Source organism: Puntigrus tetrazona, chromosome 7, assembly GCF_018831695.1.
Source record: "Puntigrus tetrazona isolate hp1 chromosome 7, ASM1883169v1, whole genome shotgun sequence".
NCBI lineage: Eukaryota > Metazoa > Chordata > Actinopteri > Cypriniformes > Cyprinidae > Puntigrus > Puntigrus tetrazona.
This window is the reverse complement of record NC_056705.1, coordinates 2,738,327-2,765,919: the sequence shown is the minus strand read 5'-3', so window position 1 is coordinate 2,765,919 and position 27,593 is coordinate 2,738,327. Positions and strand designations below refer to the sequence as shown.

The following is a 27,593-nucleotide window of genomic DNA, read 5'->3' as shown; positions in this document are numbered from 1 at the left end:
AGGGCCCTTTGAAGTGGCTAGTTTTGAGGACTTTTAGGTTTAGACTTTTTGAGGAATTTTATGGTGGTCGGCAAACAAACAATAGGTGCATTCCCGCATTCTAGTATTTTGTAGATATAGATATTTGGAGGTATGGTGTAACATTGGTTTTGCTTTGTTTCACAGAACTATTCGTTGCCTGGGTTGGGTATGTACTTTTGGGGCGGGGCTATCAATGTAGGGTAGGGACCATTTTGCGTTGAGGGCATGTTTTATTTTGGTGAAATTGACTACCAGATATCACTTACCCCACCTTTAAGCAACACACAAAGAATTATAATCTTTCATGTCTTTTATTAAACACTTTCTTTGGTTTTCCAGCCTATTCTGCTTATGCTTTGAGATCCATCAAATTGATAATCAATGGAATCACAAACAACTATTACAAAAGGTGAAAATATTCACTGCTCAAGAAGGAAATATTTCATTAAGAGCTGGGGATGATGATATCAATGTTTTCATTTAGCACTACAATTTAAAAGGCACAAAAGATATATGTTTCTAAGAAGGAATAAAGTTTTAAATATATAAAGATTTATACTATAAAGATTTAAACTGATCTCCTTGTTCTTAATGTTTACACCCAAAAGCTCTTAATATATTGCATTTCCTTTGTGTACATCAGTGAATATTTCACTCTTTCTAATAGTATGAGTAGCCCAAACAGATAAGAGGCAACTCATAACATGTATCACAACAACAACAACAAGGACAAAGCTGAAAAAACAGTATTTTACCTGTCTGAATTTGAGATGTTCATTAAGACATTATTTAGCTGTTTCTCTTCCTCTAAATGGGTTGTTGGCTGGTCTTTACAGATCCTTTCAGGTAAGTAAAAAGTAATTATAAATGCTAACAAATATTGTTTTGGTGTCTCACAGCATGTCCAAAACAGATTATTTGATTAGTAGGCAGACAGTGTCTATTCAAACACATACTACATGAGCCTGTACACTACGAATGCATTATTGATTATTTATAATAGCTGTCAAAAATGGATAAGCTCAAATGTTTTAGAGATATTTACACCTGTATTTGGCATCCCTGACCTTTTGATGAAAATGAATCTCTATTTCAGGTGCAAACAGGGCCCTATTAAGCAAGCTTTGTGGTATATAACTTAATCAGGGTAGATGGCTTATTAAATTTTATGTGGATGAAAGGTTATGAGGAATAGACTTACAGTCTATATAATGGTATGCACTGTATAAAAGGCTAGATCACATATAATTTTCAAAACTGCTTCATCTAATTTATTGTATTTAATGATCGCACATTAGCTGAGAGTTCAAATAAAGATAAGATGATGACCTCAAAACAGCCAAGCAGCAAAACTCTTACGCCTTACGAAGACTGTCAAACAAACCCAACACAACAAATGCTATATCATTTAGAGCACCATCATTTCCGTTCAATGCTTTTCCACTTTAGTGCTGAAAGGTTCCAGTTGCACTTCCATCTGAGCATGGTTCAACAAAGATTACAAATGCTTTCCATTGCGGGTTTCTCAGCATTCATTCTCAAACATGTTGGTGGAACACATTATGGTAACCAACTCTGAATATAACTCATATAATATATACAGTATATTATTCATAACATGCTACTGCAATAAATGCCTTTCGCAGCTTGTCTGGGAACTTTCCTGTTTCTATATGATGTGATCATTCTCCATATGTGCATTCGCTCCATTGTTTACCAGTAGAATCATGGTATTGCCCACTCTTGCATCACAAAACTTATGTACATTGTTATCCTGATTTCGTAGCACCACAGTGGAAAAAGAAATCATAAAAATGCCAGCCAACCAGGATTGACACATTTTCCCATTGAGAACCTCATCTTCAAATTCAATACTGTGCAAATAATACTTCTAATTCAATATTTCTCAGGAACCATTAATACACACAGAAAAAGGCTGTGTTTTTTGTCACTTCTATGTTTTACTTTGGTGCATAATTCATTGTACACGTTGGGAAAGTGGTGTAGTTTAGAAAAGCTTCTAAACTTCAAAATAAAAGATATGATGTAGAAGGACCGAAAATATAGTTGTACTTAATAAAGTTGTTTAACACTGCATTTTGGTTTGAGGTTCTCATTCGCATGTATATTGAGTTTCAGATTATTTCCACAGATGAGAAAGCAAGCTGTAAGTGAGTCTACTGGGAAAAGATGTCTGACAACAAGAAATGGCTGATTATACACAATCATCAATAATTATGATGTTTTGAACTCAGAGGATCTCTTCTTGGTTCAAAGGTAAATAGAAGAGAGCAATCCTCCAACGCCAGAGCCTTTCATCTCCTTTTCTTCAAGAAAGGTATCACTGTGTAGTCTCTTTACCACCAGAGGATGGTCTGTTTGATACTCTGAGCCTTTAGGGCACCAATAAGATCTTTCCTAAAGAGAAATTCTGCACATACAAAAACGCGGTACACAACTGAGGAGGCTTTTAGGTCTTTTATACATTTTAATACAATTTTCTGTGTTTTGAAATGCACTCAAAAACGCATGTAAAATTACAGGACTTTAGGTCTGCCGCTGAGCTTTGATAACGTCCACTATCTCCCATCCAATGAAGCCAAATTACAGCTCTAAAATCAGAGGAATGCCAGGATGAGCATCAGCAGTTCTTGTCTGATGGCTTTGTTTTATTGCGTTTCATTAATTCAGCAGACTGCGGGTGTTGAAGCATAAGACACTTGAGACCCAGACAGCAGGAGTCTGATGTGGTGAATGGGACAGGATTCAACAGAGCAAAGCCTTCTGAATTTGTCATGGATTGTCTGTCTGAGGATGTTTAATGGACAGCCATTCAGATCTAAAAGCACATTTTCATTGCATTCAAAAGAGCAAAATAAATAGAGTAAATATCGAGGTAAGTGAGTTTTAAACTAGATAACAATATAAGGAGAATAAGAAAAACTCTGACTGCCTAGTTTTGTGTGATTCACTTTTACTCCCATGGCACTTTATATAATACATTACTCCCTGAATCTAGTGAAGGATTTTCATCTATTCTCCCAACTTTCGAGTGCATTAGTTACAGTAATATAATTGGACCTGATTATTATCTTTGTGGGAAATTCACATCTTGTGTTTCTGTGATTTTTTTTTTTTTTTTTTTAGTTTTCTTCTCTGCCCATGGCACTACAAAAAGAAGCTGTTGTTAATTCAAGATTAAAATTAAATTAAAAGAGATGAAATGGAGCAAGCATGGAAAATGAGCAAGTGAATGTCATATTGCTTTCTGATTAAGTATCTTTTCTGATTCATTGCTTTCTGAATATAATGGAGTTTATTTAAAATGAGCTAGTGCTTGCTTGTTGTTTGATATTTCCAGTTCCAGTATTTGCATGTGTAAGTTATCCATAGACTTTGTTACTTCTCTATCAATAATAGTTATGGAAGCAGCACTGAGTTGGACTTGGACTTTTTTTTAGTTCCAGAAGAGCATATATTCAGCATACTCTCATCCCATATGGAGAAATTTAGCCCAGTCCGGGCCGAGACCTAAAAAATGAGTTTGACACCCTTGATTTAAAAGAGTAAAAAAAGAATTCTTATGTGCTTTAATACAAAGGTGTGCATTAGAAAAACTTTGCTGAAGCTATCCAGGCTTATCTCTCAGCCGCAGACACTCCACTCAGCATTCTCTCACTCTCGCCGAGGAACCACCATTAAATGAGGAACAGCAGAGAGCAGGTCCTGGACAGTGAAGAAAGTAGGACGCTTAAAAAAATACACACTAGCCCTCGGAGAACATGGACGGAAGATTTGCATACATCCGCAGAGTTATTGCTTGTTTACATTTAAACAGTATTTAACCTTGAGAACACAAGAGGGCTTTATACACAAGAAATGAGTTACGTTTTTATGAGAATCCTCTTTCTATATATACATATATAGTACTTCACCGCTGCAAACGGATAGAGCACCAGACACCCACTCGGTAGACCAGCTAAAGTCAAACTCACTCGAGGCAAAGAGAAGGATTGCGAGAATACTTTGAACAATTAATTCGAAAGCTAAATATATTGTAATGGCCACCATTCGGTGGTATCAGAGGAGCCAACCAAACCCAATTTTTATGAAATTTAACTAGATTTTACTAGACAATTGTGAGCACCACTTTATTACAGAGATAATACAAGCATTGGATTACTTCCCCGAGAGCTTGGTAGGAATCAGTCCAATACGAGAGGTGTTTATAGACTCACTGATAGTGATTGTTTCAAATCAGCAGCCTTTGTGCAGGTGAATAATAGAAAATCAGTGAAAAGTATCTCAGTCTATAGGCTAAAACATTTCAGCAATATATTGTGTAACCATATTTGTCACTTCTTCAGCAGATAAAACATCAGTATGTTTTCTCGGAGCTCAGCAGGATATTAGATACAGGGCTAAAGATAAAACATGGTGCTGTTAGGTTTTCATTTCGGGTGAGACAAATCTCGCCTTGCCGATTTTCCTCTATCTGAGCTCAGCTATATTTCTAAGCGGCAAGGTTAATAATGTCTTACTGCAGTAGACAGGTTAATAAATAAATTCATATATATTTGTGCTTGTGTATATGCACATAGACAGAGAAGCACTGCACTACAAATAGTATAGACAATGCTCAATATTAAGTGATATTAAGTTAAATGCTATGATTGACGAATCAGAATAGTATCAGTTAGGGGTGTCAAGATATACTGAACCATACTGACAATAATCATATTTAAAAGGCTTGTTTTTTAGGCATTTCTATCTGCAGTTGTTATTTAAGTCTCTATTATGTGTAATTGCTTCTTTTGATACAATGGTGTGCTGTAAATAAAAAATAAATAAATAATAAACAAAGATTAATTATTGATAAGATTATTTTCTCAAGATTTCTATAGAAATGAATGATGCCGTTGAATGAATGATATCTTTTGGCCGCAATAGTGAGGTGTAAAATCAGATATTGTGACGGTATTAGTAATACAGAAAATATTATATATCATTATGGGTGATTTCTGACAGGCCACTTTTGATCACATCTTGAGTGTCTCTTTTATTATTGCTGCTACAGTTTGTAGCACATTTCTGCTATTTTTGACTCTGTTTCTATGTTTGATTCTACCTGTGCTACTCTAATGTGCTCTCAGGTTTGTGCCGACTATAGCGCTTAAAGGAACATGTTCAATTTTGATGTAATTTGTCATTGGATTCTTCCTTTCTATTGCCTTATCTTCGTGGACTTTGACTACTTTTTAAGTGGCCAGATGATATGCGTGTCATCCTGATGTTTGGGCCATTAATCTGAATCGGTCTTTATAGAAATGAGAGCCTTTCATAATACAATGTATAGCAATTTTTGAGCCTGACTGGAAAATAAGTGGCAGCCCATATGCACACCATATACAGCATCAGGGAATTGCTCTCAAGTAATTGAATGCTGTAATAAAATGTTTGGAATTTAAGTGAAATAATTGACTTAGAAAAGTCTATAGGCTATGAGCATCCATTATAAACAGAACAAAGGAAATTTCAATCATGAGCAATTTCAGTGCATTTGGTGTTGTGAAGGGAACAATGTTGGAAAACTTAAAGACAGGCCGAAAGCCTCACTAGCACACATATTTCAGCATACATTTGAAATCAGGATTTATATAATTCATTTAGTAGGATTTATCAAGTACTGAACACACACTATTGTTTGCGATAAGCTATCACTGTTTTCACAAACACTAAAAGACACTATTTGTAGGATTGTAAGCATGCTTTTAAGTGTAAAGAGGCTTAGTAGTGAAAGGAGAAAATATAAATTCACCACTGATGAAACATTTGAACACCTCATAAAAAATAATCTCAACAGACAGCATGGTATTTATTACTTTATTGCTATGTGCTCCCCATTACAACAAACAGCCTCAGTAGTGTACACTTCCATTACAACTAACAAAAGTACAAATGAAAATAAAAAGAAATGACTTCAAGCGGTTAGCAACTAAAATGGTCTTTGTACGACAGAACAACTGACACTTACATGAACCTGGAATCGTGAGGATAAATATGCATTATCCTTTATGTTGGGTGTCTGTCTGTGGCTTAGGGATTGTCTAATTAACTTCTGCTATCTTGCATTCTTTTGAGTCTCTGAAAGCTTGTTAATATTAGCAACAGTTTATTAGCAGAACGTGAACAACAATACAATGGAATTTTTTTGTGATGCACACACTGTTGACCTCAGCTTTCATTGGTTTAACAAAGCTCAAAGAAAGCTGACACCATCTGTATGCAGATACAACTATTATCAAAATCCACTAAAATATTTTTTAAGCTACGAATGAACTGTAAAAACAGTTTCGTGCAGGATTGGGGGATTTGTGGGTGAAGGACAATATGAATCACTGTAAATGACAGCTTTGTTTATTTTCACAATTTTTCTATTCTAAAAGGCTGTGAAACAGCTTTACCTTTTAACATCTCAAAAACTGAGCATGTGTCTTATTTGTATCTAAAATGGCAGTTAAAATGACAACAATAAGGTTATTCACATCTACTTTTGCGAGCTACTCTATACTACTTAATGGGAGTCTGTATTTTTTGGTCTGAAATGACAGATAATGTTGCATGTAATAAATGATGTTGAACTTTGAATGTTAATAAATACTCTAAAGTTCTCAATGGTATATACAATAGCTTTACAGTGGCACACGGGTGAACGTGTGTACCGTTATGAACAGCTGAACTCCACTGATAGACTAACTGGTTTCCTTGGTATTGCAGTCAGATGCATTGTGGTTGTGATATAATACCTAATTATAAAAAATAAATAGCTTTCCTCTCCCTCAGACAAGTGAGATATCTTGTGCAGTGTCTCACAGTATAAGATCTCCAGAAAGTCCAGCTTTACTCGTTCAAATCTGGCCTTAAACATCTAATTCATCTCATAATATGTATGATGGGTCTCCTACATCACGGTGAAGCTGCTTTAACTCAGTGTTGTTGTTGGTTAAACAAACTTCTTGCTGCAAAGGTTAATTTTTAAGACAAAACAAGGGAAATCCAAGAAGCAAGTGTTAAAGAGAAGCCTCAAAACATGACAAAATGAGGAGTAAAACAAAAAACCTTGACAGTTTTCACAGTTTATGAGAATTCATTTGATTGGTGAGCGGCTGATCCATGAATGAACTCATTTTGGAATGAAAAGTAAGTACTTTATGGCTATTTTTTAAATTTCACTGATGAACTTTGTTCCTGGGGCTAACACTGTTTTGAAATATATATTCATCAGTGTTGAACTCATGACTGATAGCACATTTCCTAGCATAATATTAAAGTTTTCTTAATATAAAAAGCACTGATAATGCTCCTGAATCTCTTATTTTAAAAATCCTCAGTTTGTATTTTTGTAAAAATAATACTGACATTTTCCATATACAGTATTTACAGGAATGTTCATAAATATCAATTGGTCAAACATGTTTGGAGCTGAAATAAAAATGTAAAGATTGTGAAGTTTGATACAACTACAAGCTGCCACAAGAGTCTCTTCATGTACGTGCACCAAACCCCCATAGACCAGGCTGCTGAGAGGATCATCGGAAGAACTTCTTTGGCACATTCCCCATCACAACAGTGTGTGATTGACAAGTGTGTTTTCAAAACAAACACTGCTGGTCGGGGAATTGAGAACACTTGAAAGTGAACCAGCACTTTACTCTCTCTTGCTTTTAAATATCTTGAGGATGATCTGATGGGAAAGATGAATGTTAAAGGTCTATGTCTACGGAAAACAAATAAGAGAGAGTCCAGAAAAAAAAAAAAAATACAAACTAGCCTTCATCTCTCCACCTCGGATAATGCTGTTGGCCGCTGACTCTCTTGGAAACTTTCCAGCTGCCATGGCGCATCTTTAGCAGCATCCTCGTTCCGCGAGCTATGGCTCGTCATCGCAGGCAGATTCCTTGTGCCGAGTTTGAGGCGCTTTTGAGCCTTGCTGTTCTCGGTATTGGGTTTGCGAGGTGGGGGAGTGGCGGTCTGCTTGGAAAATTGGCCTTGTGACGAGGATCCCTGCTGGTGTAGCTGTGGGACTTTCAGAGTTCCATTTACAGAGGCTGAGAGTGTCTCCAGAAATTGAGAGGCTGAACCGAAGCGAAGTTCTTCTTCCGTCTTAGCTGCTTCGTACAGAACAGGAGCAAAAGTGCCACTTCGCTTACTGCAGGATTCACAGCAGAGCTTGTGGTAACCTGGTATCGAGCAATAACGAGCCAGAACCTCCATCTGACAGAATATTGACTTGTCTCCTCCGCATGGCTCATCTGTCAGAGAAGCAGAACGCTTTTATCCAGTGCCTTTTTAAGCATTTTTTTCCTCACAGAACATTTTCACATTTCAGCTTTTTTTTTAATTACTCAGTCTTTATATCGTCAAAATTAGAAACTATGTCTTTGTGGAATTATTATTATTATTCTGCCATGATTTATTCACCCTCATGCTATTCCAAATTAGTGTGACTTTGAGTCTCTCGCAGCATTATTATTATTATTTTTAAGTCAAGTCTATAAACGGTTATTCAGCAAAAACAAATGGTGCTGATATACTAAAATCTCACCTGGCCAGATAAGGAGTCATCTTTTCTGAATCATTCAAATATTGGTGTCTAGGATGGGTGCCTGGAGACTATAAAAAAATTCACTTTTGGGTGAATTCTCTCTTCAGTCTCCATAATTAGTGATAAATCATCATTAAGACATGGCTGACTCAGATTTGTGCAGTTTTTTACGATTCCTTTTAGTTTTACCTTATCATTCTTCTAGCCTTTCATTGTCCTATTCAATACAAAAGTAAAGGCCCACAAAAATAGAGGTCATGAGGTTTTTCAATTAATAAAATTCATGAAAAGAGCCATTTCAGTCGAAGTTGGATTACTCATTATTTGTCAAAAGATGAACCTGATTTTTCTGAAAAGCAGCAAAATGCCTCTAGATCCCTAAGGCGTCCTGCTTTATACTGTACACAGCTGAAAAGTTAAGCAGTGTGCAGCAAGAGTGCCATTTCCACTGAGATGGATATCATCCAGGTGCGGCTTAAGCCATAAAAAGAGAAACTTGGGGAAGCATCACGCAAGCAGACATAAAGAAAGTGCTATGCACAGTGATGTCTGCTGAGATTTATTTTGTATTTCTCACTCTTACTGGACTCGTGACACACTGTGTTCTAATAAATAATGCCGACCAACTGAGCATTGGCAATAAAAGATTGGAGGAGAGCTGCGGTAGTGTTCTCTTAAACAAAATCAGGCTTCCGTGTGTAAAAAAACTGAGCTGTAGGCACTACACATCACCTCAGTAAAACATGTTGTGTATAATTTATAGCTCATGTGGTTTAAAACTGCAAAGTCTGACTTTGGGAAGAAATGTTGAAAAATAGTACATTATACATGTATGAAAAACACTGCCAAACCTCATGTTCATTTCAAGCTTGTAGGCATTATGTGACCTAATTAATAGCTGTCTCAGATGCATGTCTAAATAAAAGCTCTCGACAGACAACTGAGACGGGGTAAACAAGCTTCTCCAGAGAGAAGGTGAGAAGTTCACAGACAACAAAAGCATTCTGGGAAATTAACTGTGGTTAAGAGCACCATGAATAATGTCATCAATTCAGATTTGTTTGAAATATTTTCCATTCTCTTTCAACAGGCTTGTATTTGGTAAATGAACAACATGAACAGTTCAGATGTTCAAGACACCATAAAAAAAAAAAAAAAAATCGCCTGATGAGTGATTTCTTTTTCTCTGCTTTGTGTTTCAGGATTGTGGTGTGTCCAAGTTGTCTTACCATGGCAAGGTCCTGGCTTGCAGGGCTTTTGAGACTCTGGCTTCTCACCGGTGCATTGATCTCCAATACGACATGTGACCAGACGTCGCACCACACCTTCCCCACAGGACACTGAGCACTGAGACATAAGTAACAACACAGATCTCTTACTGTGTGCTAAACACAATGAGGTTTGTTTGTTCAAACTGAACACAAAAAGAGGACACAAACGGAAGACATTTAATGAGTTGCTAAATGTAATACCAATGTGATTTCAAAGTGCACAGAGCAACAAATAGTGACACTTCAGAAACAGAGATCAATGCATGTTGCAGTCATGGCTTTTTATGTATTTGTATTTCAAGTACACTTTGTCTTTTTGAAATGTTTAACTTGAATGCAGAGTTTATAAAAAATTGGCAATGAATAGTGCATGAATATGCAAATTGTTATGCACCTAATGTCTGGTTCACAGTAGGAGTTTATGGTAAGCCTGATCAATTACTTATTGACTTAACAAAATTGTGCATAGACAGAGCGTGGTGTTAAATCCATTTGCTTGGGGTCAAAGTCAATACCTCATAGGCTTGCTCACTAGAAGATCGCACCTACTAGCTGCATGCTAGCTCATCAAAACACTCATGAAACATTCAAAGCCTGGATTTTAGCTTCAAATTCTGACAGAGCTGGCTAATGAGGTCACTGTCATTAAACAGTACCTCTGGGTGAATTTATTTTAAAATCAATACTGACATAAAATCTACTGAAATGTCAGACTTCACTTGCATATTATCAGAGGGGGAGAATAGTAATCTCTAATTTCAAGGTAAAAAGTATGAACTGAACGGAAATTAGTGCTAATTTGGTTTTCCCCAGGCATTTCTCAACAGAAAAAAAAACAAACCGTCTGATGTGGTAAATGCATTCTTCAAATGAGATCTCAAAATAATCTAAATCCCAATTAGACTTAAAACTGCTCGTAGATATTTTTTCTGCTATGTTTTGCAAAATATAATTGAGCCAATTTTGATCCAAAGCATGTTTGTATTTATAGCAACAAAACATCATGTTATCTCAAGCAAAACATACCTCTGACCAGCCCCCAGTCCTCCACTGGGCTGGACAGGGCACTCTGTTACATGGCCTCCTGATCTCAGGCTTTTCCCCACTGCAGTACTTGCTGTGGATGGAGCGGTTTGTGCCTTCATGAAGGAACTGGACACAGCGCACAGTACGGATTTGGTATCCCAAGGTCCCACAGGTTTTAGTGCAGTGTTCCCACTCCTCTGTGATCCATCTGTCAGAAGAAAAATAAATGTGGTTCAATCTACTTTAAATTGTGGTGTATCAAATACTGTTCTAAACCTACAGAAGAAGAATACTATCTCAACAATTATCACAAAATATTTTTATCAGCACTGTTAATTTATAGCACACATTAAAATGGATAATTCACCAAAAAATTATATTCTGACATCATTTACTCGTCCTCAAGTTATTTCAAACCTGTGTGAGTTTGAATTTCTCAACAGTTTTCAATTATCCTTATCTATTTGATTAGTGTTATCATTCACAGGTCAGTCCCATTGTTCCAGGACTATATACCTGCACAACACATTTCCTGCTTAAACAGCTGGAGCTTCTATTCATTATTCCTTGTCTCAAGACAGACCAGCTGCTAACAAATCTGTTTCGGACAAAATGAATCAGATGCACTGTATAGCACCCAGAGTGTGATCATAGAATATAAATGCTCAGCCTGATGAACTTAATGTGGGATGCATCTGTAGCTCCTTCATAAACCTCTAGGCCAATTATACAGTTATTAAGAATATACATACTGCAGAACACATGACACCTAGTTAACCCTTACAATGCAATAAAAAAACGCATCAGAACATTAAAAGGGATAGTTCACACATAAAAAAATTGCAATTCTGGCATCATTTACTGACCTTTATGTAGTTCTAAACCTCACTGACTTACTTTCTTTAGTGAAACATAAAAGAAAAACATTTTGAGAAATGTCTCCCCAGGCCCTTTTATCCACACAATAGAAGTCAGCGGCCATCAAAACAGACCATTTACTTTTATTGTTCGGATAAAAACCCCCACCAAGACCAACATTCATCGCAGCAACACATCGCTTCATGCCATGCCCTTAAAATTAAAACACAACACATCGCTTCATTCCATGCCCTTAAAATTCAAAAACATTTTCTATGAGCATATGCTCATTGGCAGAGCAATTCTGCATCTGTCCGTGGTGCATAGCAACCTTTTCTTCGAAAAGACTTAAAACGTGACGTTGCGTTTTGCATCCAGTGTGCAACCAGCTTAAAATACCACCATATATCTACTTGTTGCATTGAACTATTTCTTTAAAAAATATATATATATGTTTTTGGTACATGTCACCATTATCAGTGAATGACTACTGTAGACCGACCAGAGGTCACTTCGGTGAGGAACGTGAAAACTACCCACTATAATCGACCTGCCACCCTCTCCACAGAATGCTTGTGGAAATTAGGAGAATGTTCAGCAGCTGAACCAGCATGTGTAACAGATAGCACTGCAGAAGGTCATTTGTGCCTCATTGGTGACTTTCTAACGCATCCACGTGGTGCATCAGCAGAGGCATTGACCTGTGTGAACTGGCATAATTAAAGAGTGCAGCACTACTGCTCTTATGTAATACGCCTTGAACATATACTGACATTGGCTTAGTGAAAGTAGTTGTGTTGAAAGGTTAACAACCTTCATTACATTATAATTTATACATTATAATATTGTAAAAAAAAATATATATATATATTTTTAATTTCCAAATGCTCTTCTAGCTATCTCCTGCCACTGTAACATGCATACTCTGCTTTTCAGCAGTTAATCTGCTAAATGTTGCTACAAGCATTATTCTTGAATGCAATGATGTGCTTTATACAATAAACATAACAAGGTCAGGAAGTCAACATGTTACAAGCAGGCTAATGCTTTTTTTTCCCCAGGTGAATACATATGTAAGAAAGTCAAATGGTCATCCTTTAAAGGATGTGATTAAAAGCTAAAGGATATGAAGCATTTATGTAACCCTGTATCACAATTGCAGGATTAATGGACAATACTGGGATGTTCAAATGCTTTTTGGAACCTCTGGGCTCTTTTGCGAATATTGTGGCTCAGACAGAAATGTTAATGTTGTGGAGACTGTTCAGCCAACTGTCTAGTCTATAGATGGGAAGGCTGAGATTTGAAATCTGACTGTTGAAATCATTGCTGGGTTGGTTAATAAAACAAGCCACAAAAACCACAGCAGAGTGAGAAGAATGTAGACAATGATATGAGATACTGTATATTCTTCAAACCTGGCATGTTAATTAGATATTTAATATATTAATTAATTTAATGAACACTTTCTGCATTAAGAAATTAGTATTTTAGTTCACACATTTTACCATGTTTTAATCATTTTAATCAGATTTTACAGTAAAAAGCACATTAACAGAGAAACAAAAAAGGCAGGGGAACTAAAACGGCCACCACCTGCAGAGACAGCTGCAAGAGTGAGGAAGATAAAAGGGAAAATTAAGACGAGCCAATGCAAAAGGAATGAGAAAGAGGAAGTGCAGGAAGAACTACAGACGCAGATGGGAAGGAGGAGGAGTCCTGGGGTGATTGATGGGTACATGGAAGAAATATTAGAATAAAATAGGACAGCGTCACAGCAGCTGATTCTCCAGCAACAGTTCAGTTTGTGGAAAACAGCTGTTAACATTAACACATTTATATTTGTACATTTGTACAAAGGACGTTATTTATGCTAATTTAGAGTTATCAAAGAGTTAACATGCCTCAGTCTCAAGTCCATCAAAGTTATGTGGCTTTCCTCTTAGCGTGAAATATGCAATATGACGTGGCTTTGTAAACAATTGACTTGCGCACATTAAATTATAATCCCATTAAAAGTGTCCCGTACATCACTAGTCACTCTGCTGCTAGTTTAAGGACGTGATTACTTGTTTAAAAAATCTATCACAATACATTCTTCATATTACAGCCTCAAATATAATTTGTTAGCAGGTGGTGGCGTCTACTTTATTCTGTCGTTTTTAATTCAAATGGATTTTCAAAATGCCTAAAACCAACTAAAACAGACTTGTACTACAAAAGACAGTTAATAGTACAATGATTCTATCATTTCAAAGTAATCATGTGGCTTCATTGAAATGTTCTTACAGACACTGTTTATCTCCTTGACTGCTCAAGTGCTTAATGTGAATGGTCTAAATCACACATGGATATAGACTTGGTGATAAAATATGGAGATGCTACAATGGGGGCACAGCAACAAAGACTGTAATTATTGGCAACATTTACAGTAGGAATGGGTGGGACATATTTTATCTAGGCCAGGTTTTTTAGTATGGTATAATGAGCAATATAATGTCATATTTATTCATTAAACCAGTAAAAGATCATATTAAATTATTTATTTATAGCCTAATTAATGTATTTATGAGCCATGCCTTCACCATTTTGTGACAGCATGTTTGAAAAATTCTTAACTATCCCAATCTCTTTTTAAAGCAAAGTGATGCCCATAACATTTTACAGACATAAAGGAAGGGAAAGCTGTTGTGCACATAAATGTAAAAACTCCATTTATGATTTAATCCATTTATGGTTATTAAACAACTGTATCTGTCACGATGATTTATAAATCAACGAACAGCAGAAAGCGCAGAGCATTGAAAAAACATCTGCTTCTGTTGCTGCTTTCAGATATACGCTGATATATTCTCATGGCTATTTCAATGAAGTGAGCCTATGGCAGCTGCAGCTATAGCTGATGAATCAGAATAACTTCTAGAGAGAGTACTAAAAAGTATTTATTTTTTTCTTTGAGCCCCTCAAACCAGAGTACTCAAAAATTGTCAAAGGAGAGGCAGTTGTTTTATACCCTACTATGCATATTTAAACAAAAGGATCACGGTGATGATGCATGCTTAGTGACTTGTATAAGCTGAGAAAGAAAAGTTCAAAATCATTAAAGGCTACACCTTCCAGTAGAAAAGGCAGAGGCAAACTATCCCCAGCTATTAAAAACATGCATGCACAATCACACACTGAGATTTCTTCATAGCCACCGACAGGAGAAATGAATGAAACAAGACCTCCCAATGGTATAAAGCAATCAAAATCCAGCTCTGAGCTCTCTGAGCTAGACTATGGAAGCATGAGTGCTTATATATTATTTAGTGATGTTTAGATTGAGCTACACATGATGAAATAAGATATCAGATACTGCACCATGACAAACCACTCTAGCTTTCATTTCCATGAAAAATATAGTTATTGTATATTGTATGTTTACAGTTTAATTTTGACTTACTGTGGTTGTGTACAGTCCTGTAAGTTACACATTCTTCGAATAGGTTTGGGTTTCTTGTTGACATCACAGTAGCTTCTGTGCGCCATTTTGTTGTCACCTTTTTTGCGACACCCATATTTGGTGTACTGGAATCCTAAAGATAAAATAAAATGAAAGAATGAAAAGAAACATGATGCATATATTGTTACCAGTCATTAAACAATGTGGGCTGCCAGAATCACAACAGATTCAATAGACACTGATGTTGTTTCTCGGGTATGATGTTTCTTATTAGTTCTTTAAAAATCAATAAAGTCACCTACATCCTTCATACCCTGGGGGTAAGCAAATAAACATCAAGTTCATCATTTTTTATTAAACAATCCCTTTAATGTTAGAAAAACGTTTAATATCGAACAAATGTTTCACAATGTCTACACACATAATATAGAGCAATATATACTATATAGCAAATCACAACTCAACTGCTTATTGCTTGTATTATACGCAAAATGTAAACTAGAATTTTCCAGCTCAAGTCAGCTATGTGCAGCTATAAGGCAAGAAGACCTTAAGATAATATTAATGTTAGCATCATGATTTTCTGAAAAGTTGCTTTGAAATCGTGTATTGTGAAAAGTTCTATACAATTAAATGTATACAGCTGAGTAACCTAGAAGAGCTGAAAGATTTTACAAAGCGAACGTTACCTCCATCACATGGCCTTGAACACTGTGACCAGCTCTTCAGTGCCCATTCATATGTGTCCTCTTGAATGACATTATTGTTGTTAAGAGGCACTGAATCTTCATGGATGATGTATTTGTACATTAGCGTGGACCTTGTCTCGTTGTCTTTAGGTATAATCTAATGTAGATAAAACAGGACATAATTTGGTTATGTACTCAGCAAACTAGCATTTGTTCATGCATATGTAACAGTATGCAGATTCATGTGTTGCCCTCTGTGTGAGATGCCTCAGACGAGGATCTGTTTAATTACATCTGAAAACGAAACAAGCATGACAAGCTTTACTCCACACGCTTGTGGAGTTGTTCCAAGAACGACTAATTTTGCATTCATTTTACTACTTAGAACTTGCAATTTCATGCGTGCTTGAGGTATTCATATTCTAATAGTGATTTTTATTTTAATAAAAAGTCTCCAGTCAGATATAACAAGTAATATTAGCATTCAGAAGCCAGCGCACACAACTTATTCAAAGTAATTTTAGTTTTTTTTGATGGTGAGAAAAAGGTGGTGAACCCATTAAAATGCTAAAATATATGCCTTTATTTAGCTTGAATTTGATGTAACTAGTAGAAACTAATTAAAAGAATAAATCACTGATCAGAAAAAAAAAATTGTCTGTCCAAGAGGAAGACAATAAACATTGTTTTTGCTCTGTGTGGGTTATTAATTAAAGCTTAAACAACCCATCTAAAGATGTCCAAATATCTTCTAAATTGACTGATGTCAGTATCTGTGAATTCACTGTGTGGGGAAAGGAAGGATGTCAAAGAGAAAAATCACAGGACTCAAAACATTTTTAGCAGAACTAAATGCTTCATTCAAATAATGACATTTGGTGGTAGAAAAATCGGAAGTTTGGGGTTTTTACAGCTTAAGAACCCAGATGGCTTGTCGTCATCAAAGAATTGATGAATAATAGACTGTAGTAATACATTTTAAAGGAAAATTTCAACGTGTCTTTCCATGAGCTTTCGCTTTATAGAAAGTAGGTCATACCACACAAAAGATCCTAAACAAGGATATATTTGAGTGGAATTGCAATGTGGAAGAATAAGCACTGAAGTCAAAGCCTTCAACTTAATCTAGCTGAATTGTTGTGGCATGTCCAGAAATGAGTTCATGTGAGGCAGCTAAATTATAAGATTGGCCTGAAGCAAGACTGCAATCGAAAAGAAACTATAGCATTCCTAACATTCCTAAATCCTAAAATGTTAAGTGCATACACACATGTTTATTTCTGAAAAATCACTTTCATAAAAATTACTGCCAAACAAATATTGCCTTTTTTAAATTAAAGATAATGCCCATAGTGCATAACAGTTAAAACAATGTACATCACCTCACAGACCTCTACAAAACATGCCATGATTAAAAAATTATTTCTTAATCATGCTTGATTACGCATGATTAAGAAAACTGCCCCCCCATGCATATCAGGCAATTGATAACAGATATAGATTTAGCAACTCAGCTTTTTCTCCTAGACAAAACTGATTAAACAGGGAAATTATGCATAAATCATCTGGCCTATCCTACTCATATCATTGTCTTAATGTATAATAGTTATATATATATATATAACATTATATTCTTAGTGTATGCAAACTATTTTTAAAAATGTTGTAATTATTTTTTCGTTTTTTTTTTCGTTTAGTTGCATTTACTGTTCAAAGCATGCATTTTTATCAATTTAAGCACTGTCTGGCAAGTCAACCCATAACACTGTTGCAACATGCACATGCTGTGCTGTCTCAGCTACAGGAATGATGACACATTGAATATAAATTCAGTGAAGCATTAGATATGTGCTAATATTGGAAAAAAAAATCATAACAGAAAAGACTAAGTATGTATGATGCATATCCTACAATTTAGTATCACTCTGTTCTCTATGTTGCACTCTCATGAACATTAACTGCTGTGCTTGTCTTGATTTCTCAGAAGACAGGCCTCACATCAGTAAAAAACATCTGTCAGGAACTAAAATGTGATGCAAATGTTCTCTCTAATCTTCATTAACCATTGCAACAGCTCAAAGGTCACATCATTAAAACTCACAAACTCACAGCACCTCTACCAACAGCAAAGCATAAATATTCATTGCCTGAGCATTTGGATATACTATATACGCAGCACAGAGAATTCAACAGAAATAATTTATGCAAACTGGAGAAAAGCCACTTAAACACTTCTTCCAAATCATCTAGTTCAAATGCACTTCAACTACAACAGAATAATTTATACAGATAAAATCATGCATTCCCTCTTTTCTCAAATGTGGCATTCGTATGCAAAGTGGCGGTGACCGAACACAAAGGCTATAATATGTTATTTATATGTTGTCCATCTCTGAACTGGGCTAGGAGGCCATCAAAGAACTCGTGTTGTCCTGAACCAGCCAGGGTGGCTGACTATGAACAGTCTCAACTAATGTGTCTGATTTCGAACTGTCTGTTTTGCCTGTCTCTGTCAATGTATCCAAAACTGAGCAAAACTATCTGTCTCAATGCTTCTGTTAGGTCTGAATTTGATCTGTCTGTTGGTCCGGATTTAGTCACTGAGTCGGTTTTCGAACCATCCATTTGTCCAGTTTCTGTTAATAGGTCTGAGTATGTATTGTCTATTTGTCCAGCTTTAGTCACTAAAATGTTAAATAATTCAGTTAATACAGCTAGTTTTTAGCTGTAAGTCTACCTCATCTCAATCCAGGAATCTGTTTACGAACTACTTGCTGGTCCAGTTTCTCTCAATGAATGATTTTGAACTGTCTGCATGTTCAGTTACAATCAGTGGACCTGATTATGAACAGTTTGTTTATCCTGCTTCAATCAAATAACTCTCTGCCAATTCATCTGATTCTGAAATGTCTGTCTATTTAAAACTAATGAACCTGTGAGTGTGTTGTCGGCCTGTCCAGTTTCAGTCAAGGAGCATGATTCCTTCTGTCCTATTCCAGCCAATAAGTCGGATGTTGAACTGTCTGTTGGTCCAGTTTCAGTTAATGAGCTTGACTATAAATTGTCTGCCCACAAGGGAAACTATTAATGAACTTGTGTTCCCTGCCTCAGTCCTTGAGACTGTATATGCTCTCTGTTTTTTGTCTCAGTTTTTCTTAGGCTCCAATCTTAGCTGTGGATTCCTGATCAGCCTGATCCATCGTGGTGCTTTCCTGGTCTGCTGTTTATTTCTTCTATCTGTCGTGGTGCTCTTCTGTTCCACCCTGGTGGTTCTCCTGCCCATCGTGGAGGTCTTCTGCTCTGTCTGTTCCGCACTGGTGGGCTCCTGCTCTGTCTGCTTCACCATCTAGGTCCTTGGACCCCTCTGCTCTGCTGTGGTGGTCCTCTCCTCTTTCTGCTCTGCACTGGTGGGCGCCTGCTCCACCGTGGAGGTCTCCTGCTCTGTCTGCTCCGCACTGGGCTCCAATGCCATCTGGTCCACCCGGGTTCTCTGCTGAGCAAGGGTAGTACCCTGCCTAGCCATTTCCGCCAGGTACCCTGTTCTGCCTCAGTCCTCGGTTTCTCCACATGGACCAGGCCCTCCATCCCTCCCCATTCTGCCTGTACTCCATTGCCCTCCTGAGCTTGAACTTTTGTTTTTTTGGAGTGTCTGGAAGCTTTGAGGGGTGGCTATGTGATGATTTCAGTCTATTTTTCTTTTGTCTTGGTTTTTGTGAACTCTAATTTTGAAATGTTTGCTCCTCCTCACCTGGACTTTTGCCGCTCGTTTATCGTTTTACCTAATAGAGGCTAATATTGAAGCTAACGTGAGTTAGCTAATGCTTTCAACTGAAAAATAAATGCAATGTTTATTATATAAACCTAAGAGTATTGGTAGACTTCGGTAGGTTAGGTACAATGTTTCCATACTCGCAAAGTATTCTATTCAGGAACCATCAAAATGTTAGTGTATATTTAGCAGACACACTACTAATACTCTAATATAATCCATTGTAATTTAAGTGGATGAATCATGATCATTGTGCGATATAAATGATCATACTCTTAAAAGCTATAACCACAAATAAATAAATGTTATAACAAATTAAAACTGTTCTTATGAATATTCGTGAGATTATACAAATTAAAAGTTATTTATAATGCATTATAAATTCATTACAAAGCCCCAAAAATACCCTATTATAAATACAGGCTTCATAGAAAGTGTTAGCAAATATTTCTTATTCTCTCTCTTTATCACACCATAATACCTCACCCTTCTACTCATCTCTATCTAGGAAGCACTCTCACTCGCAGCTTGCATTGTCCTTGAGTTGTCAGTGCATATAGTACAATTTATTTTTCTTTCCTAGTAACCTTGCACATTTACACTGGCCTCTGATCTCCAGGCTGAAAGGGAGTTTAAAGAAACAATGAAAAGCTTAAGCTTTGACTGACATGTTTAAAGATAGGTGATCTTCACTAAAACAACTTTCAACTTCAGGATCTTCGGTTTAAAGAGCTTCGATAGATGTCAAAAAGAAAGTAATATACTGGGGCATCTTTCAAGCATAAAATAAATAAATAAAAATAAATAAATAAATAAAAATCTCTTAGAAAAGATCTCTGCTACTGCTATAAGCAACTAATTTGATGTAATATTTAATGAACTGAGTGCATTTAAATGCACACAATTATGCTTAATAATCCAACAAAACCTGTAGTCATGTAAATGCATCAAAATATTTAACTTTTTTGCTCTAAGGTCCTGAACAGCTTAAAGGTACACGTCGCTTTTTTGAAAATAAGCTAATTTTGAATCTGATAAGATCAGTAAAATCTTGCCCAAAAAGACCAAAGACTTTCAATATTATTCCTATTTGAAACGTGACACTTCTGTAGTTACACTGATCATGTTCATTGATAGAAGTAGGAACTACAATACTTTCATTATGTATTCAATGATTAAAGCTAAAAGTCAGGCCCGGATATCGGCTGAATAGGTTCAACAATGGTAAAACTCAACTGTTTAACTCATTGGAGTTGGAAAATTAGTCTATTTAAAAAAAAAAGAGCCTTTAAGCATAAACCAGCCAATATATATTTTAGCCCATTACACGGATTTCAGTCAGGCATGTATACACCTTAATCAGTCTGCTGATTAAAGTGTGCAAGTGTAATATGATGGAAAAGCGTCTTTACATCAGATTAAAGCACATCCAGTCATGTGTTTCACACCAAGGGCCCTATCACACACGTGGTGCAATGTGACACAAGGCACGGTGCAAGCGTTTTTGCTAGTTTCAGCCCAACGCAGTTCTCATTTTCCGTACACATAGTGAATCTACCATGGTGCGAGCGCAACGCAGCCCTTTTAAAACAATCTGCCAGGAGAGCTGACCGTTTTTTCTGTCATTACACAAGCAAAAGTTGATTTTGACCATGTTAGACCATAAGCTTAGATTGTTAAAATAAGGCCCCATGTGTTTTACTTTAGATGAGGAGAAAATATCTTGTGAATTTTTTGTATTAGTGTGTCTCTGCTATACTTCTTTTGGTATTCTTTTTGGTCAACCTGGAGTACTCTTAATCCAATAGTTTTTGTAAAACAACTGACGATGTCCCTCCTAAACTGTACTAGTAAACTACATATGAGGAACAGCAAAAGATTCATAAACACCTTTTATAGGTGTCTAAGTCAAAAAGAAATGTGGGGGAAATGAAAAGAAATGTGCAGCTTTGAGTCTGGATTTTCTGACAGACATGGGGGAAGAAAATGTATCAACATCAGTTGTGGCGCTATATATATATATAATATGGTGAGGCATGATGAACAACACCATATATTGTGTTTGGGGGAGGTTTTAGGCTCACTGCATGTATCACACACAAACACACATTCACCTAAGACTGCGTTTACCTCACACTTTGCAGTGTTGTATTTTTTTTCTTTCATTCTATTTTTTCTTGTCATGGCAAGTCATGATTAGTGAGCCTTGTATTTTCATTAACATACTTATTCAAATGGTGGACCGTCCAGCATAATCCATAATTATTCCATAATTCCTTTTTACGAATCAAATTCAATTCCATCCCATTGTGTTTTGAACTCAATAAAGAACATCTGAGGCAATATACTGTATATGTTGCCATGCAACTGCCCATTGACCAAGGGCTAAATTAGCACTTAATAAAGTGAATGGAGGAAACATAAGGAGGGAACAGAATTGGCACAAAGACATTAAGCATATGTCTTTATGCCTAGTTATGCCTCTAATCAAATTCATACATATTCTGGCCAATAAAGATACATATTTTCATGTTATGGCCAATAACAATAAATGCTCATAATAGTATTATGTAAAACATAACCTTTTAAAAACTTAAAAATAAAATAAAAAAGTACAATAAATCCTTTGAGATGCTACAAATAAATTTAGGCATCAAAACACACACAGTCATTCAAAAAAGTTAGGACACTCTATTGAATTCCATGGATTTCTGCATCAGGACATAAAAATACCTGGTTCTTCTCAGTTTTTAAAATTTGGAGGCATGGTACAAGCAGCACATTGGTACTGCTTGAAGAATATAGAGAGCCCACAGATATGCCTGCTGAGAGTGACAAATGGCTGTTCAGTCGCTTTAGGTTGCCCAGAGAAGTGCTTATTGATTGAGCAAAACCTCACGTTCATTATCGTTAAGGTCTTTTTTTCTTTGTTTTTTGTTTTAGTGCCATAATTGTCTTTATCTGCACAAGTGCTGCTTTGCATAAAATCAGGAGCTGGTTTGGGAGTGTATTGTGCACATTACTAACCTTGTACACGTGGGTGCTCATTTAGAAGGCTCCAAATTCACTAACAGAAGGATGAGTTTAAGAACAAATTGTGTTTCCCGTGTGTTGTGAATTAGGTGGACATTTTTGTAAAAGGTTCAAATGTGTGTATAAATAAGAAAAATGTATGCAATTATTAGTGTATGAGACCCATTGTTTTCTATATGGCTTTACGCGCCGCTGTGATCAGCTGCCAATCTTCAATTGCTGTTTAGATACACTCGAAGTGATCAGTCTCTCACTCTCACTTTGTTTAACTGGGGAACCAAGAAACCTTGATTCTCTTCTTTTCAGCTGTTCTGTTGTAGATTTGCTGGTGTGCACAAGATCATTGCCCTGTTGCATGACCTGATCTTGGCCAGATGGCCTCACATTTGATTCTAGAATACTTTAGTATACAGAGAAGTTTAGGATCAATTCAATGACTGTGAGGGGCCCAGGTCATTTCGCTACAAAACAGGACCAAAATCAACAGCCATTCACCAGCACTTTTGGTATGAGGTGTTTGGGCTGATATACACTTTAGGTGTTCACCAATTATAGGACTTTTAATTATGGTCAAAAATCTCCAATTTGGTCTTGTCTGTTCAAAGGACATTGTTCTAGAAGACTTATGGTTTGTTCACTTGCAACTTTGCAAACCTAAATCATGCGACCATGTTTTCTTCTTCTCTTTTTAGATACAAGAGGCTTTCTTCCGGCAAGACTTTGCCATGCCTGTCTAATTGTACCATATTTATCATTGTTACTTTATTCATTTTAACCGAGGTGAAGTTCTTGGGTTGTCTGCATTTTCTCTGAGCTTTACACAGTCTGATCTTGGGGTGAATTTTGCTATATTTCTCTTCCCAGATTGATAGCAGCAACAATTGCTTCTCTAAGATCATTGCTGGTCTTACCTTCTTGTTATTGTGTTAACACACACCTGAATGGTACAGACCAGCAAACGACTAAAACTTCCGCTTTTATAGAGGTCACACCTGATGATCAGTTAATCAAGGCATTAGATTAACAATGCCTGACTGTTGTTTACTCCTAAGTCCTATGTTATCACTAAGGGTGTCCTAACTTTGTCACACATGGCTTTCCTATTTTGCTTTATTTTTGAAAAATAAAAAACATTTTATTTTCAAAGTTTCATTTTCCAAGACCTTCCAAGAACCAGATTTTTTTTTTTATGTTCTGATATGGAAACAATGGAATTTAATAGGGTATCATAACTTTTTCACCTCACTGTATATTATACATTTTATGATTTGCTAAAAATTATGTTATAACAGTTATTCAATTATTAGTAATAAATATGAACTTTCAGTAAAAAAAAAGATGATGGCAATAGTTCAAATGTTAAAATAACGAAAGTGAGATTCCAAACTTAATATCCAGTATTGGTTTACACTACATATAAATAAATAAATAAATAAAAGCACAAATACTGGCCAATATCCAATACGGTACCTATATATCAAGGATTACTAATAACTGAATATCACATTATTACATATCTTATTTTAAGCTTAAAATAATGAAGTTTTATTTACCAGAACAACAATTGCATCATGTAGAGGACCATCAGTGTAAAGAGTCTCGACCTCGTCCTCCATGAGGTAGTCCCACTCCACTCCCATATCGATGAAGCGGCGAGATCTCGCATCTTCTCCTTTGCTGTTGAGAATGTAATGCCCGGTTGCCTGGTTCTTGATAGCTGCAATCAGTGATTAATTACAACTCTTCAACAGTTCAGGGATAAGTTAACAGAATGATCTGAAACACTGTTCAATTAATCTATTGTATATGCCATCGAATCAGATGATAAACCGTCAAAACAATGTGCTTTTTACTATGTGTAAAAGCTTTATAAAATTTTTCAGAAGCATGATGCTGGCATTGAACTATACTAACATAATGACATAAGTACATGGCTTAGAGCATGAGAGCGATTAGGTGGTCATTCAGTTGAATGTCAATGGTGATTACAAGGAAAGCAGCACACACGTCAAGACAATCACCATTGTTACAAGTCATCAAATGTCACTTGTAATGTGAAAAACGAGATTAGGTTCCAGAACATTAAATATGGAGTACTTTGTCTGTAATGTTAAAGCTGCAGTCCGTAATTTTGCCTCTTTGTCTCCATCTCTGTTTGAAAATCTAAAAAATACACTTTATTGCATGGGATTGTACTCTGGCACGACCAATAAATCTTTTTCAATAAATCGTTTTAAGGTGAATGTGTGGCTGTCGGTTACCACACCGGAGTGAATCCTGTATTTAGTATTCACAGATTCTATCCTATGTCTTGGAATATATGAGTGAAATTTTTACCATATATTGTCATCTGAACAAGTAACTAACAAGTCTGCCATATTTGGTCTGACCAACTTATGAAAAACGCATTACATTTGCATTTAGTCATTTTGCAGACACTTATATCCAAAGCGGCTTACAGTTGAGGAATACATAAAGGGGAAAACAGACAGAACAACTGCATGTAATTCCAGCCTCAGGCACTGTTCAAATGCTGTACAAGCTAGAAAAGGAAGGAATAAATAAAGAGTTTTTTATTTTATTTTAGGATGAAGTCAAGTAGTGTCAAAAGAGATGAGTTTTCAGGTGTTGTTTAAGATTGTTCTGGACAGTGATTTTGCGAATAAATTGAGCTACCAATAGTGATTTTATCTAATGATCAAATAGCTCATATCACATTAAACAGTGCAAATTATTATTATTGTTGTAATTTATTAATTATTAATGTTAACAACATCAGCAATGTGTGACTATCAGTATGGTGTGTATTAGAGTGTAGATTTAAATTTCTGTACAGTCTAATCTCTAATTGTCACACCATTTGAATTTCAAGTTCTTTTAACACACACAAAAAACTATGCAAAAAAACTACCTGTACCACTAAAATTAGAAAAAATTATTATAAGCTCACTGTTGTGAATCTGGCAAAATTTAGGCGATAGTTCTGAACACTGAGTGGTTATGTATTTTCTCAAATATTGATTTTGGATAATTTTTAACAAAACAAAGTTATGGACTGCAGCTTTAAAATAATCATGAACAAAGTATGAGGTACAATTGCACAAAAGTTTGATGCAATTAAATCCAAGTTGACCAATGTTTAGTGTGATGAGTTTGTGTTAATATGCAAGCATATCCACAAAATCGTAATCTTATAAAGGAATTTACCCAATGTAAAAAAAAAAAACGAAACTATCAGAGCATTGTGTGTGAACAGTAACAGTAAAAAATAAATAAATTTATTTTCTAAATATCTTGAAAATCTGACTAAAAACAGCTATTCCATTTGTGAATATCACTTTTTATGCTTAATAATAATAATAATAATAATAACAACATGGAACATTATTGCTACTGATAGGACTTCTCATGTAACATAAATTACTTAATTAATTATGCAAAGAAATACTGTTTAAAGTAGACATACATTGTTAAATTAGCATCTTACCTACAAAGGAATCTAATTATTGCAGTCAGTTAAGTTAAATATACTATATGCATAAATGAAATGTGTAATAATAAGCTATTAAGCACCCCCAAAGGAATGTAATATTGAAGCAGTATTACCTTTGGAAGACCTCTTGGAAGGTTAACTAGAGCAGTGAAGTGAGGCATTGAACACCTTATCTAGCTAATTAAAATAAAGTTAGGTTTAATTAAAAGTTCAACTGCTAAGGAGTATTATTCAAACTCCTACATTTATTGAGAAGCACTTATAAGAAGGACACAATTGTTGGAACAAAAGCTACTTCAATTTGTTCAATTATGTATATTACAACTGCTGTTTGTATGGACTTTTCAAAGTGAAAAGAATAAAAAAAAAAAAAAACTAAAACAAAAAAACAAAATGCAATGTATGCTGCACATACTCTAGGTGATGTGTTTTGTTTTAACATCCTGGTCGTATGATTCCTTAATTTTTTGGGGATATTACCCTAAACATTTACCTAAAAAGTGTTTAAATATACTTTTGTATTGCAATAGTTTCACATTCAGTAATCAAATTAATGTAGCAACAAAGAGAGTATATTTTTAATATTTGTTAATGATTTTATGATTAAAGGCAAGTATCACTGATAACTGTTATTTGGCATATTTAAAACAACAGTTTTACTACAAATTAGTGTTGTCAAAAGTACTTTGGTACTTTAGAATTTTAAATTTCAACTTTTACATTTTAAAACATTTGAGCACTTTTACAAAAATTCTCAAACACTGCTGATTGGCCAGTTTGTTCACAGACGTATCTGATGAATGTAATCAGTTTTCAATCAGTGTTTAAGAATACTTATGTAACAGCAGCACACAAAGTTAGCAGGAAATTGGTGTTTTTAAAATTGCAGTAACAGTCTGTATTTTTCACAACATTACTACAAATATTGTGGTAAATGCAGAAAAACCATAGGTCACTTGTAGTTACCATGGTTTAACTATGTTAACCATGATTTTTTGTTTTATTTGTGGCAAAACCATGGTTACATTTTCATAAGGGTTGCCCTGAAGTCCGTATTTGTATTTCATGCCATGTCAAACTGATGATGATGTTTTTTCTGTTAAAGAAGTTGCAGTGCATTAAGTGGATCTCTCAGACGCTGTTAAAATGGGTCAATCAATGTATTTGACTTTTTGTTTTTTATCTTTGCATACAATTAGAAGAGACACTATAAAGCTCAAAACAATATTTAGTGCTTTTTTTATTTGTCTTTTAGCTTTATTCTACAAGGTAAATGCCTCATATATTCATATCACATAAAGCTCAGAAAAGCTCAGTAATGTTCGATAGCAAATGGAGTTCTGTCACTTTGTGAATTAGCAGGTCAACCAAGAAAGCTAATTC

The 27,593-nt window shown here is 35.6% G+C and overlaps 1 protein-coding gene across 1 annotated transcript in view; it reads right to left on the bottom strand.

Moving 5' to 3' along the window:
• Nucleotides 1-5,890: 5,890 nt before the first annotated feature.
• The window catches only part of adamts3 (ADAM metallopeptidase with thrombospondin type 1 motif, 3), a 74,104-nt gene continuing 52,401 nt past the window's right edge, over nt 5,891-27,593 (bottom strand). Inside the window, exons 17-22 of the mRNA XM_043245786.1 lie at nt 24,271-24,434; nt 15,916-16,072; nt 15,227-15,359; nt 10,924-11,131; nt 9,856-9,973; nt 5,891-8,333 (exon numbers count right to left, since the gene is read on the bottom strand). Of these exons, the coding sequence (XP_043101721.1) occupies nt 7,855-8,333; nt 9,856-9,973; nt 10,924-11,131; nt 15,227-15,359; nt 15,916-16,072; nt 24,271-24,434 (1,259 nt within the window). The 3' untranslated portion in view covers nt 5,891-7,854. The remainder of the gene's footprint in view (nt 8,334-9,855; nt 9,974-10,923; nt 11,132-15,226; nt 15,360-15,915; nt 16,073-24,270; nt 24,435-27,593) is intronic.